At 44.2% G+C, this 15,276-nt stretch overlaps 1 protein-coding gene across 21 annotated transcripts in view; it reads right to left on the bottom strand.

The window, feature by feature from the left end:
• Window positions 1-1,468: 1,468 nt before the first annotated feature.
• FBRSL1 (fibrosin like 1) overlaps window positions 1,469-15,276 on the bottom strand; it is a 503,429-nt gene continuing 489,621 nt past the window's right edge. For 14 of the 21 annotated variants that reach the window (XM_058851229.1, XM_058851235.1, XM_058851230.1 and 11 more), the window contains 7 exons: window positions 14,820-14,858; window positions 13,914-13,985; window positions 12,530-12,662; window positions 9,304-9,381; window positions 7,775-7,858; window positions 6,542-6,782; window positions 1,469-4,511 (listed from right to left, as the gene is read on the bottom strand). In XM_058851229.1, the coding sequence (XP_058707212.1) occupies window positions 3,278-4,511; window positions 6,542-6,782; window positions 7,775-7,858; window positions 9,304-9,381; window positions 12,530-12,662; window positions 13,914-13,985; window positions 14,820-14,858 (1,881 nt within the window). In that variant the 3' untranslated portion in view covers window positions 1,469-3,277. The remainder of the gene's footprint in view (window positions 4,512-6,541; window positions 6,783-7,774; window positions 7,859-9,303; window positions 9,382-12,529; window positions 12,663-13,913; window positions 13,986-14,819; window positions 14,859-15,276) is intronic. The other 7 variants (XM_058851231.1, XM_058851242.1, XM_058851250.1 and 4 more) reach the window with 3 other exon arrangements.

The raw sequence follows: 15,276 nt of genomic DNA, 5'->3' as shown, positions 1-15,276 counted from the left end.
TTTGTTTGCTAAATTCCACCCTTTTTTGGTGACTGAGGGAAGTCTTTGGGGAGACAGCCAAAAGTAGAATAAAAATGGTGAAAAAGGCACAAAATGAAAGCTGAACAGTGGTAGAAACGCACAAAACCCAGGAAGTCCTTCTGTACCAGTTCTTTTAGCAGAAGGCAGCTCAGCTGGGGTGGCTTAAAGGGATAAGGCTGAATTAATTAGTTTCTCTGTTTAGGTAATAATACCATTAATCATGATGAACCATTTTGTGAGAAGGTTGATAATCAACACTGCACAATTCTGCAGGAATCCCACTGTAGTGCAGCATTATTGATGGGTCATCCTCCCAAGGTGTGAGAGCAATGCCTCCTAATACAGTAAATGGCAAACCACTGATTTTCTTTTAATATTCAGACCACCACAACATCAGTCATGATGAATTCTTCTGGCACCAGGGTGGCTGCAATAAGCAATCCTTCAAGAATGCCAGGGGAGCATGGCATTGATTTAATGCTCACTTTTTAAGTCATACACAGACCAAATGCTTCCAAAGGGCCTGGCCCATTTTTGCATTTTTTTTCTGAAGTCTGCAGTAACAACCTCCTTGCTCACACGTACCTGCATTAGGAACATGCAGCTATGGACTCTAACAGAGATTAGTGGGGCTCATTAATGCAGGTCCATGTCAGAGGTGGTGTCAAACAAGATCCCATGTTGGACACTGGCACCAGAAGAATTACAATCCCCCTGAGCCAGCATTATGAATCTTTATGCCGAGTTCAACACGCTTTTCACATCCACCATGTGCTCCATGTTTCTCCAATTTCAGCTGGGAGAGCAGGTGCTGATTTTTAATGCCTATTTTGTTTTAAGCCTCCTTTCATCAGATTAAGGACCCTGCTATTTTATTTCATTTTATTTTTTCACGCTCAGTAATTTAGTCACACGCAAACTTAAACCCAGAAGCTGTACCATGCTGTTAAAGCACCGTCGCCCACCTCTCCGTCAGCCGCAGAGCGTGAGGGGTTTGGGGCGCGGCTCCATCCCCCACAGACGGCTCAGCCCACGGGAAAGGCTGGGGAAGCAAATGGGAAGTGGAGAGCAGCGCTGGAGGCGACAACCTTCCCATGGTGACACCAGCAGCAGGGTGCCTCCACACGAGCTGCTGCACACAGGCCGTGTTTCCTTTGCTGTCCTTCTTTCCCCTGGCAGGAGATGCTGGACCAACCACCCCGAGGTGTCCCCGCGCCGTGGGATGGAGATGCTGCAGGGCTGGGGGCACTGCTCCACCCCCCTCCCCAAACCCCCATCTCCAAAGCGTGTCATGGGCCGTGTTCCTTCTGCTGGGAAGGATTCACAGGCAGAAGCAAATCCCTGTCCCAGCACCAGCCCCTTCCGCCAGCTGCCTCCTCCCAGCCGTCAATAAACCATTAGCCTCGAGTCAACAGCGCTGGCTACGACACACAAACACTCAACTGCCTTTTTCATCCAAAATCAATGTTGTATTTATCTTCATTGATCTACAAGGAAACTGAATGTTTAAAATTACAGGGGGTGCAGGGGGGAGGACGGGGAGGGGGGGGAAACAAGAGTTACAGAGCCAAGAAAATAGTAGCGGATGGCTGAATTAACTAGAGAGAAAAAGCCCAGGATATATAAAACATGGACACTGAAAAATAAAATAAGGGAAGGGGGGATGGTACAGCAAGTAAAACATGGCAAAATTTACATATGGATGAAAAGTAAAATTGGAAATAAAAAATAAATCATGCCAAAAAGCAGTTCAAGGCAGAACCACACTGAAACAAACATTTGCTTATGGTCTTCATGTACTATAGATAATATATCAGAATTTCTTTTTTTTTTTTTAATCAACCATTAGACTTTTTTTTTTTTGCACTCCTAAAATTCTACTTTGTCTTGTATACAGATTCCAATAAGAACACTGCACAATTAGCACAAGGGGTCCACGGAAAATTGTCCTTGCTTGCCAGCGATCCTGCCCACAACACAAAAAAAGAGAAAAAAAAAAGGAAAAAAAAAATAAGAAAAGGGTCTGCCGCATGGTACTGTGCCAGTTCCATCTGCTTTTGCCAGCTTGAAAAGTAGGAAACCAAAATTCCCTTCCAGAAGCGTGTGTCTTTCTCTTTCTTTGACGAACTGTCCCTTGTGTTTGTACAAAAAAATTCAGTCTCTTTTTTTTTTTTTTTTTTTTTTTTTTTTGTTAAACACAAGCATCCTTCTTCCTGTTCACATGCCATTGCCATTCTGTCTCCAGAGTTGCGAGTTGGTTGTTTTTGGGTTGGTTTTTTTTTTTAAATTTTATTTTTATTTTTTAAAACCTTCCTCCCCCCAACATCCACTAAGACCTGCCTCCGAGTTCTTGCATAGTTGAAGTATATATGCCGTACTGAGCTTTCTGAGTGTGAATTTCTGACTGTGACAAGAGTATGAGTTGTAACCATGTTAACAAATAACCAGAGTGGTTCTAGAAACCATTTTTATAAAGTCTACCTATGTTAAGAATTTAATATTGGTGTACATTTATATTAACAGAATATTTACAGTTTGTTTTCTTTTTTTTTTTTGTTTAAAACAAGAAGTCAAAAAAAATTCCTCTTAAATTTCTGCATAATATAATAAGGCAAAAAACAAACAGTTTTGTACATTATTATTATTATTAATATTTTAATATATATCTGTAACTTCGGTTCCAAAGTACCAAGGTAAGTGATCAATTGGCCTCAGAAGGGAACCTCACAGTGGACTGTAAAACTACAGTATTTCCATAAATAATACTTTTAAGAAACCCTGGGTATTTTTTTCTTAAGGATCTGAGGCCTTCAAAATGCAAATTTAACTAAAAACAAAAGCAAAATTTCTTCTTTTTTTAAGTGAATAAAGAGCACAAAATTAAAAAAAATACAAATCCATTAAAAATGTTTCTCACATTTGGGAAAAAATGTACAAACTTGATATTCTTAACTCATTTTTTTTTTAGCACAGAAACAAAAAACAAAACCAAAAATCAATACCTATATATTAAATTCCCATTCTCAGCAACCTTCTTGTTGGAAAGTCCCCAACCCCGTTATTTATGGAAATGTGCTTAACTTCTACAAATTTTACATTAAAAAAAAGTTTACAGCAGTGCATTTTGTAAAAGGTTTGTTGTTTTCTTTTTTTGTTGGGTTTTTTTTTCCTGTTTGTGTTTTTTTTTTTTGTTGTTTGTTTGTTTGTTTGCTTGCTTGTTTTATGTACAGGTGAGTTTAAAATTCAATGTTGGGGACTATCGTGCCTCTACTTCTTTGGGGTTCCTAGAGGGGGAATAGTCCCTGGACTCAGAGTTTGTGAGTGGAGTAGTCCTGCGAGGGGAGGCAGGTCTGGTGCTGCTGGCTGGTACGAGAGGCGGCGGCGCGCTCAGCGCTGCGGTCGGCGGGTTCCTGTTCAAAATCCCGTTGTGCATGGCAGTGGATGGACTCAGTCTGGGGTAATGCATCCCGCTCAAATGAGGCATGAAGGATGGCACGTGTGCCAGGTGGCTTTCGATGGGGGACGAGTGCAAGTGGTGCATTCTGGCACGCTCAAGTTCTTCCCGTAAGTGCAAGCGCTCGCGCTCCTCCACTTGCCGCAACCGCTCCTGCTCTCGGCGGGCTTCCAGAAGGTTCTCGTGGTTGTAGTCGTGTGGTTCCCTGTCTCTGTAGGAACGCTCGTGGTCATAAAAGCCAGAGGTGGTAGGAAACCTATGGATAGGATCTGTCCGGAGCTGGAAGTCCATTCGACGGTGCAGGTCTAAGCTCCGGTAGGCATCTCGCAATGGGTCCCTCATCGGGTCCCAGGAAAATCCGGGATGCGGCAGCCTCTCTCTTCCTGACAAAGGGTTCATGCCTATGAGCGGGGTCATCATCCTGCTGCGGTCCAGGACATTCATGTTGTTCATCTGGTGCACGCTGCCCATGGAGATGGGCATGGAGGCAGCCATCGAGTGAGGCAATGATAATCCATGGAGAGTGGGCGGTGGGGGATGCTCCACTGACCGGGAGTGCTGGGAAGGCTCAGACCCAACCACTAGCACATCACTGTCTTCCTTCCTCTCCTCCTTGACTTTGATGTCATTCTTAATCTTCTGGAGGTCGCTGGGAAGCTCTGTCTTTCTCTCCATGTCCTTGCTCATTAGATTGGTAAGCTTCAGGCTCTCACTTAGTGCAGGTTTGCTGTATGGGGATACAGACTGGATTACTGGCTTTGTGTTGTCCTCAGAGGGTCTCTTATCATGGCTTGGAGTTTCCTTCACTGGGGAACGGCTCTCTTTGATCTTGTGTTCAGCTATGGGCGGCTCTCTCAGCCGGTCAGGGTGCTCTCGCTCGGGCTCCTTGGACCTCTCCCTGTCCCCGAGGCTGACCTGCCTGATGGGATCGCTGGAGCTCTGGCTGTTGCTGCGGATGAGATTGCTTATCTGGTGTGTCACTGGGGCTGATGCCGGCGAGGATCTGTTCGAATGTCTGTTTTTATCCATGAGGTCTCTGTAAAAACACAGAAGGTACGTCCTTGGTTATGTGTGAACAAACACACCTGTGATGTTGGGCATGCACAGTGCTGTGCCCAGTTGTACACTTTGAGATTGCTCAGGAAAGGATTTGGAAAGCTCTACAAACATCAGCTACAGCTGTCATGCTATGCTAAGCGATATGCACTAGCTGCCTTTATATACTTCAAAGACAAAAATAAGTTAAATGTTCGCAAATGTCAGACTAAACTGGGGATGTGGCTGGAAGGATACTATATTCACCCTAAGACCATTTCACTGAGAAATGTAGGGAAAGAAGAATTCTAGACAGCTTTTTTTTCTTTAAAAAAAGCTTATTGTTTGTTCATGTGGACATCTTGCTGCCAGACAACGACCTTCTCAGCTGTAAAATTTGGTTTCTTCTCCTAAAACACAGATCCAGGCACACAAAACAGAAGCCTACAGAAATGTATGCAGGTCCTTCCCAGGTCAGCCTCATTGACTGGAAGCAGCCGTAAGGTGAAGCTGATTTTCCTATGGAACTGCAAGACTTCTTGTTGTTGGCAGTTCTTGCAGTAAGCCAGGTGCTTCAGGAGGAACATCCTTGAATCGGCCACTAAACTGAGCAACTGAACTGTGTTTCAAGAGGACCTGCTGTGATAAACAAGGGGTCTGATGACAACATCCATGGTTTAGAAAGAGAGGCACAAAGGTTTACATTTCCAATTGCACCTCTGCCTCTGAGCAAGCCAATTAGTCACAGTTAATCCCACCTTTTTAGCAGGGGAATAAATAATGCTCACCTTCTAAAAGCACTTTGCTCTGAATGAGAGACACTTTAAATGCAAAATATGATTGTGTGATTGAGAGAACTGCATTATGCAGCTGAGAGGCTCACTGATATCTAAGTTTTATGTTGTGTTTGTTTTTCAGAGCTGTAAGACCTGAGTGCTGAAAGCTGGAGGTGTTTTGGGGAGCTGTGTAAGTATTTATCCCTTATGATTACATTTGCTAACCCAGCTTTCTTCCTCTGTGGTAGTGCTGATTGCTGGTCAAGGATGTGGTTTATTAAAACCATGGCCAAACAGGGATGCTGGGGACAGCTTAAGCTAAATTAATGGAAGTGTAATAGAGCTGTTAACCCCCGTGTGAACACTCTTGAGAGTAAAGTAACCTTGGTCTGCAAATGAATTCCACTAGAGCCAAGAAGGGATACGTTCCCTACCTGAATGAAATCTCTGCAAGGAGACATAATTGTCAGACAATTTAACATGTAAAGCAAGAAGATTTTCAGCCTATTGCTTCCATATAATCTTGTTCACAGCTATTGCCTGAAGATCTCATAAAAAGCACTCCAGCAAGCTATGAAGCCCTTTGACTAGTCAAGCACACACATCTAAGACTTGCAGGCTGTTATTGCCTACAAAGAAGTAGCCTGTTGGAGACAACTGGGCTCTGAAATACAAAGGGCTTCATAGCTTCAACATCATATATCTGGGAGCTAATGAAGTAACTATAGCCCAGGTGATACAGGCCTGTCATCATTAATAAGGGTTTGCCCACAATGCAATTTTTTTAAATCAGTTTTTCTAATGGATTCATGCACACTGCTCCAGATACAGGCATTTGCATTTTTATCTCGTTAATGTCCAGCTAACATTTGAATTCATCAGCATATCTGTACATTAATGAGAACTATGACTGTCTCCAAAGGACCCACCACAATTTCAGAATACACTGCAATCCTAAAGCAAATGCATTGAAAACAACCGAGCTTCCAGTACACTGAAAACACAGCAACACACTCAATTCCTCAGCCTGGAGTATTTTGTTAACCGACTAGCAGGGACTGGGTTACCATTTTTACATAGAAGACAAATGCTAAAAGGCAAAGAGGAATTTTTTTTGGTGTTTCTAGTACTCGTGCTTGTCTGAAGAAAAGGCCTTTCAGCTGCATTAAGGATCAGCAACATTTTAGGGAAAACAGAAAAAATATAGAGGAAAAATAGTCACAGGAGGAAGCGGTCAGAAACCCACAGCGCTCACCTGTCTTTGTCTCTGTCGTCTTTGCTCAGAGAAAGATCCCTCTTCTCAGGCTCCCGCTCCCGCTCTCTGTCCCTGTCATGGTTTGTCACCGAGGAGCTTCGCTCCGAATCCGTGGGCTTGGGCCACTGTGGAGGTGTTGGGAAGGACGGCGGGGTCCGGTGGAGTCTATTCCATGGCTCATGGGGGTTATTGAAATTCTGCAGGTTTGGGCCATCTTTGTGGGTAAAAATGTTGTTGTGAGCTAGAATAATGGCAGGGGGACGAAGAGTTAGAAATAATTCAAAGCAAATGATACAGACATTTTTAACAATATTAGTCACAACCAGAATTGTCATTTTAAGGCTTTTTAATGGTGAGGGGGAGCTACTAGTGAGTGGACACGGATAATTCCAACACTGGGTGTAAGATCCATCAGCTCTTTTAAGGCTGTTGTTGGAGGAAGCTTTATACATTTCAATAACTCAGAGACTACTAAAAATGCCCAGCTTCTCTTCTCCCCCCACCCCAGGCAAGGGCTCCAGCACGAAAGCAGTATTTTTCCTCAGCTCCTTTCTCTGGTAGTTACAAGCAATCAGCTGCCTGCAGCTGAGGCTTCAGGGATTTTTTTTGTTGAAGAACCCAGACTATATGGTGGTATGTATGTGTGTGTATCAACACAGAGCTTGGCTACAGACTTTTCAGAACAGTCACTCGATTTTCCTCCATCCATCTTCAGCTGATTCCTGTTGCACCATGAGATGCACAAGCATACTCTCTTATGTGCTCTCTTATGTGTGGCTCTCAAGCATGTTTCACCTACAGGTAACATGTTTTTGGAGTAGAATTATTTTATACAGGTAATTTAAACTTCAGCCAACGGTTACAGAGGATGTCTACACGAATTAGAGGAAGTATCAATAGCTGCTCCACTGTGCATCTTCGCTGGTGAAGGGTGTTACTTTAGGTGCCCACAGGGTCCCAGAGCTCGGTGGGGTTTTGCAGCTCCAGTCTCTCTGAGCACACAAGGTACCAACCCTCAGCAGTGAGGAGGCACAGAGCACAGCTACTGATCTCTGTGACATGCAGAAAAGCTCCCACCGCAGAGACCTGGAAATCTTAGGTGCAGTGTTTTCAGATAGGAGAATGGAGGTTAGGAATTAAACTTCTTTAAAAACTACCACCAGCTGCTGTAAATATTAGCATGTGGCTTTTCTGGAAGGGATGTTTGTCTGCAGTAACCCAGCCAGTACTTACTCAGAGCATGACTGCCTAATCCTCCAAAGGCATTGCTGCCTAAGTTCCCAAGGCCGCTGAAGGTGCTTGACCTGCTAAATGGATCTGGAAAGGCAAACAGGGATTTAGCAGGCATTTAGCCAAGAATGTTGGAGAATGAAACGCACCCCTCCCCTTCTTAACGGTTTGAATCCAAGTAGGATTAGGCCAGACTTTAAGCTGATCCTTCTCATTGCAAGGTTCTTTGCACAGAAAATTCCCATCATGTTAAAATGGAGAAGGGATTCAGTGCTCACTCTGCAAACAGGTGCTGTAATAAACTTTTGTATGCGAGTCAGAAGTGAGTTAGAAATTAAAGTCTAATAGCTGAAATAAGGGTGTCTGTTGAGCTCCAACTCTCTTTCCTTATCAGTGCTAATAGTAGAAACATTGCAATTGAAAGAAGAATCTCAGCAGGCCCCCTTGGTCAGCATTGAGGAGATGACTGTCTTGTGTCTGCACTTTTTTTCCTAGTAAAGGCACCATTCACCAGAAAAGGTTCCTCTCTGAGAGCACATAGCCCATATCTCAGGTTTCCACACTCCAAAGACAGCTAAAGATTAAATCCTGACAGTGTACCTGTTTTCTTTTCTACTGGTCATCTCTAAAGAACTCCTCTTGCTGCCCACTGGCTTTTTGACTGTCCCCTTCAAGCCCTTAACTTGCCATGTTACAGGAGGTAATGCTGCTCTCCACTTCCTCACAGACATCACATTTAAAATATCAAGGCAAATGGCACAAATAGCTTGTATCTTTAAGCAAACAGCTATTTGCTTATTTACTTATTTTAAAACAGATGTTCTTGCCCTTCCTCTTTGATCTTAAGTGGCTGAGTGACTCGGTAGAGATAGTTAATTTTGACAGAATGTTCAGGAATTGATGTAAATCTGGGTATTTGCAAGAGGAAAAAAGCCTACTAGGTCATGTGGCATGCCACATTTACTGATTGGATGAATGTTACTAAAACATTAATCAACAGAGCTTGAACTTTAATTGGCAATGAGCTGCTTGTGAGCTTCTAAAATGAGGAAATTTGACAAAATCAGGATCTACTTACTGCCAATTAGGAAACTGAAAGGCTGGCAAAATGTGCAGAACATCTCCTTGCCAGGAACTGTTCCCTGAACTCTTTTAAAGAACCTAGTCAAGACCTCTCACAGGTGGAAATTGGTACAGGAGGAGCCCATTTTAAGCTGAGGCTTGTCTGAGGTATCTTTGCATAAATTTCCCCCATCTCTTCAGGCACATTTAGGAGCACAGGACTCTACAGGTCACATTTTGGCTCAGGTGCAGTGTCCCAGCAGTGACAGATGTGACAGCTCTGCACTGCCCTCTCCTTTGGGGGACAGTGAGGGGATGTGCTAGGAGCTGGCAGGGCTGAGAAGCCGGCCAGCTTCTGGATACAGAGGCAGCTTAAGCCTTTCCCTCCCCTAGTGCTACAGTGCAGGACCACACTGAGAGCCAGGAAGGGGGAGAGGCACAGAGGTGAAGGCAGGGTTACTTACACTTACCTGCCAAGTGGTTTGTAGGCAGGAAACTGCTGTGGTGAGGTGAGGGACCAAAAGGGGTGGTGGCTGGATGTGTCGCACCTGTGAGAACAAGGTTCCTTTTTAGTTCAGGGGCAAGTGACTCCTTGTATACACAGAACTCTTGGCCACCACATTCAAGAGCTGGATGCAAAGGCCCCATTTAAACAAAGTATGGGGAAGACCCCAAACCTCAGCTGAGCGAGCAACAGGCTGGATTTCCCTGAGAGCCCTACCAAGGAGTCTAACAGGACACTAGGAGGCAGGAGGAGACCTTGCACTGAGAGCTGCTGCTCACCTGGAGTAAGGAAGAAGCCAAGCTCTTTGTCTGACATTTTCAGTCATTACTCCATGTTTACATTAAAAAGGGTCAGCCCAGGTTATGGGCCCAGACAGAAGGTGCTCGGAAGTGCCTGATTAAGAGTCTATATGAAACACCAGTTAATGACAGGCACGCAGGGAACATCAATCATGCTTCTCCCATGAGAGCTCCAGCTACGCTCTCACATCTGTCCCTGCATCCACAGGCTCCCCCCTGGTATTTTTTCCCTTTCCTAGACACTGCTCATTGCCATGGTGCCATGCTTCCTCGTGGGAAAGAACACCACTGCTGAGCATGCTGGATTACATGAGGCTGAGGAGATGGGAAGTAAGGAGGTGAAACAAACAGGTCTGCCCTGTATTTCAAGGTGGACCAGGCTCATGCAGAAAACTCTGCTCTCCTTTCAGAGTAAAAAATGAGAGATTTTCTTCCTTTGCAGGCAGGCATATGTGAATCTGAATGGGCTCGCAAGCTCAGTGTGAAAAGCACTGGTGTCACCTGTCACTGGGGTGCTTGGTCAGCCCCTGACCTGGAGACAGAGCCCAACCCTGCATGGTTGCTGTGAAACACACTCATGTCCAGAACATGAGCAAACTGTCAAACTTGAGGGGGAGACAGAGCTCTGTGTCCCTCAGCAGCTTTGCCACCTCAAACCTAAGCAGCCAGAAAATGAGCTGAAGAAACTTAAGAGAGACCATGGCAACGAGACCTATCTAGTACCTCTCTATAAACATTCTGACTGCTCCAATGCCTCAAGATGGATGGAGACTGTCATCTTTCTAATCCTTTAAGATTTCAGAAGGTGTATAATGGATGGGAGATTTCTTCAAAGGAGACGGCTTACAAACTCCACTACATGGGCTGATAATAAAAAATCCTCCGGAGAAAGCCAGGAGCAGCATTGCAGGCTGTCAGGCAGTTATTAAATGGAGCGTCTGCCAGGCAGCCCAGCATCCGTCCTGGAGACAGGTGGCCCTAAGATAACTTATGTCTCCCCCAGTAACCAGGCAATGCAGCAGAACCAATGATTCACATCAACTGCACACGTGCTCAGTAAGGTGAAAAGAATGCCTCAGATATTCCAGAGTAAAAGATTTATTCCTCCACGTATTCCAGCCGCAGTGTTTGCTCACGTTGACAGCACTCTTTACCTGGATTTACTGTGTGATGGCTCTTGTGATTAATATACTCACAGGCAAGTTGTTGTAAGGTTGTTTCTCTCTACTGAGAGTTTTCTATTAATTTGCCTTCTTTAATGTTTCTATTTCATAGTACTTTCCCTCTTTCTTTTACGAATGAAAAGCAAGCCATGCTTGCATCTTTTAAGGGAAAAAACTCCAGATACCAACTGGACTGGTGCTTTTCTGTCTGTTAGGGTAACTCTGTCCACAACAGCCTTCAGTAGCAAAACAATACATGAAACAAGATTCTTGTAATGACAACACAGGACAGACTGAGGACAGTGACAAGGAAACATCTGCCACAGGAAAACAGCCAGAGGTTTGTAAATAAGCTGTGCTTATGCATCCAAGTAGATGCATTAAGCATCTTGGTCTTGTATGATCAAAACACCTTTATAGAGATGAAAACAGAGGGTAACACCCTTCAGCATAGAGCTGGTACCAGCACTGATTATGTGTGGTAGAAATGTGCATTTGATGCTCAAGAATTTCCATCCACAGATAGAGCAGAAAGACAGACTTGAAGCACTCGTGGAGTTCCTGAAGGCTATTTGGCATCTGCATTTGAAACTCAATTCTCACAGAAATTTCAGCTTGATTGTCATCTCTTGCTTTTCTGTCATTTTTGGGACAGAGTTCAAAACAGTTCTAACATCCATCATTTCAACAGGGTTGAACCAAGGCTGAATATGACTGTGTCTGCACTGAGTTAGGGTGATTGTGCAATATCAATTTTTATATTGCATCATGAAACCAGAGTAACATTAGGGAAGAAAATTACACTATTTGCCAATTAATTACATACATCAAGAGCTAAGTTACATCTCGTCAATTGATGCAGCTCCTCCAGAATGCAGACTTTGGCATCTCCAACACAGGGAGAAAGTGTGAAGAAGTTGAGAGGCAAGTCAAGCTTAAGAACAAGAACAACATCTGGCATTTGGTAGACAGATGTCCACATGAATCCACACTGGCCTCCTAGACCAGAATGTGAGAGCTGCAGTCTCCCATGCTCAGAGCCATTGAGAACAACACAGTGAAGGTTACTGTCCTTTGGTAATTGCATAATTGTAAATACTTTTCCAACAGATTGGAAAAAAATTGATCAGTGTAAACTGTATTTAATTATTTGGGGCTTTCTGTAAATTCAATGTATCATTTTAAGCCCCAGACTCTGCTGGACTTTGTAACACATAGGGGAATTTTCTATTTAAAAAACAAACACTTAACAAATACACCTTCTGTGATACTTTCAATGCTGTTACTGAAGTTTTCCTTTTACAAAAAAACCCTTGTTTTCAGAAAACAAACAGAAACTTGGTGAGTGGAGGAGCTGAGAAGAATAACATGGCAAATATAAAGGCAAGAAAGAGACTGGAGCCACTTCCAATCCTGTGCAATGGAAACATTTTCAAGTGTTTTGTCAAAATTGCTTTTAAAAATCACTCTATAGCCTATTAATCAGGCATGTAAGAACCAGCTGCACAGACAGGACTGTGAGCCAACTGCTGCAGCTCAGTGATGTGCAGAGGATCCTGCACTGGAGGCGGTAGCAGAGCCCTGGTCACAGCAGTGTCTCTGCACCCCTTGAACCAACCTCGCCTCTATTTTTGAGGCATATGTAGCTGTAAAGACATTCATGACATACACTGACTGTTTCTTGGTTTTGTTTTGTTTTTTAAATCAACAAGGAGTGATCTTCCCTTACCTGTGGTAGAAAACAGAGGCCTGGCAAGATCTTGTGGATAATGGAAGCCTGGAAACACGCCAGGGGCGGGAGGTCTGCTGAACAGGTCAAGTTTACCACCTATCTCTAGCTTGTGGGGATCCAGCTGCATTTGCTGTCAAATGATATAAAACCAATCTCATTATATACTTCCTTTTTATGGGAGAACAAGAGAGGGAGTGAAGGCTCATTCCTCCTTAGCCCTGCTGGGGAGTGTTAGTGAGAGTGACAGCAGCGTCCCTGGTCATGCAGCGCAGTCAAGGTCGTGCTCTGCCGGGCTCTGCGGGGCCATCCCACCCTGCAGCCTCTCAGCTGCCTGCCCCATGCCAGGGCAAGGTCTGCAGGCAGCACTCAGCCCCTCAGCACATGCTGGAACAGGAGCATGCTGCATGTAGTGCACAGCACCCCAGGAGCAGTCGGTGCTCTCAGCCTGACAAGAAGCACTCTGCAGGCACAAAGCTGCCGACAGAAGCCTCGAGGGCTGGGTGATGGGCTCGTCTGTTCTGCCTCTCCAGTTTGAGAGAGACGTGCCCATACTATGCCCTTCCTGCAGCCAGGACAGCTCAGTGTGCAGGCAAGGGGCAAAGGATGAAGGGAGCTATGAGGCTCCTCCAGAGGCTGTTTTTATCCTTGACCCGTAGAAGTGAGCATGGCCAGAACTGCACCTTAGCCATAGAAACCTATCAATAACTTAAAGATTATGTATTAGCTTATAAAAATATATGGACATACACCCTTTTCAGAGGCACCTACTCAAGCAGAGAATAGCCTTCATTAATGGGACAAAAAAACTACTGCAGGAGCTATGAAAAAATAAAATCTACACAAGTCCCTTTATCAGCTATTCTACCTGCCATAAGGATCCCCAAGCCTGCAAGAGCACCCCAGGGTAACTCCATCCTGTTACCTCTTGAGTGTTAAACCCCCTCCCTCTGCCCACCATCACAGCAGCACAGGAAGCCCCACAACCCCTGACACTGATGCTATCAATCAGCTCTCCTGCTCTCTGCTCTGTAATGTTCTTCACTGCATCGGCCATCTCATTACCTCCTCCACAGGCGGTACTAATGCAGAAGGGAAGTGACATTAAACATGCATACTTTGTAAAAAAGAGATTGACCTGGGGAAATTACTCTGCCCCTCACTTTCTTCCCCTCTTTCTGGCTGTACACCCTTCCACCCAGCTTCTCTGCCCTCAGATAAACTTTACAGTTGCTACAATAAATGTTAAAGGAGTGTAAGTATTAGTTAATCAATACAGGCAAGCTTGAGAACCACCACAGTAACTGCTTCCTGCCCATTACTCACTCAAATACAATCTGTAAGCTGAAAGACTTGGCTTTGTTCCAGAAACCATCTGAATTACCTTTATCTTTTGCTGGTGATGGTAGATCTGCCAGGCGATCTGTACATGAACCGCACACCACTTCCCGGGTTTCTGCAGTGGAAAGCACAAGAATTTAGATTAATTTATACGTTAGCAATCTACATCAGATAGAACATTTCATTTCCCTTACTGTCAACCAGGCAGCTAAGCAATGAGAAAGGCTGATTACTAAAATGGCACAATGGGTGATCAACATTTTCTGTACTGCAGCAGATGATGTTTAAATTAAGAAGGAAACAGGAAGAATGTGGGATATCTTCCCCATCTCATGGGCATCTGAGATCCTGCCTTGTTCTTTCCTACTTGCACTCCCCCTTTCCCAGATTGAAATGAATGGCAGCAAAGAACAGTATGCCATGCTTAAGAGAAAGCAACTAATGGTTGAGAGTTCTGTTTCTGAAAAGAGCCCTGTTCATTCACCCCTGCTGCACTGCAGGCTAAGTCATGCGTGGTTATTTTGGCTACTGCCTTTTGGGGAGGGAAAGGGTAGGGACAAACAATCCCCAGGATGAGCAGTGCCACAGCTGAACAAATCCCTGTTTTCAGCTGAGCTGTGGCACTCACTGTTCCACTGTTTATGTGGAACATCAGCACATTGACCTAAGCCACCATGAATGTGCTCACTGGTGAATGTCTGCCCATGCTCGCAGTCACTTATTTCTGTGACCCTCATTTCATACCCTGAACTACTAATGCACATAAATGGATGCAAAATAAGGCTAGGATTCAGCCTAAATGTTATTAATCAGAAGTGGCAGAGAGCTAACTGACATTTAAGTTAAGGATGAGCATGAAATTTTCTACTGGACATGTTAAATTTCAAAAGCACATGCACAATATTCCAAGTGTCTGTGTATAAATATGTATATAAAATCCCCCACAAACCTTACTTACTCTTACTGGAGGCCTATAAGGGTCTGACACCTATGGAAAAAGCAGAAATGAAACAATCAGTCTTTCTAAAACTAGCCAATATACTGAAAGGCGGGGAACTTCCTTCCTCTGAACAAGTAAAAGCATTTAGAAAGTAATGTTCCAGGGAACATTCCCCTGTGACATGGGGTACCTAAAAGGCTTAAAGAAGGCTTAAAACTTCTCTTTCATTCCTTGAACCAAACTCAGAAGAATTTTATGATAAACAAAGCAGCTTCATGCCAGCAACTGAACAGTGCCAGTGCTTTTCTGAACCTTGTAATTATTCTGAAATGGAGCGCATAAAACTACTCTCCAAGCAATACTTAGAGGAAAGACATTGAAGGAGTTTCCTGCCCCATTTTCCTCTGACTTTTGAAAGAAACCAATACATGCCTTTGAATTCATGACTGGTGGAGATTACTCTCAC

The sequence above is a fragment of the Poecile atricapillus genome, chromosome 16 (assembly GCF_030490865.1).
Source record: "Poecile atricapillus isolate bPoeAtr1 chromosome 16, bPoeAtr1.hap1, whole genome shotgun sequence".
NCBI lineage: Eukaryota > Metazoa > Chordata > Aves > Passeriformes > Paridae > Poecile > Poecile atricapillus.
Note: the sequence above shows the minus strand (reverse complement) of the source record. Positions and strands in the feature narration are given on the sequence as shown.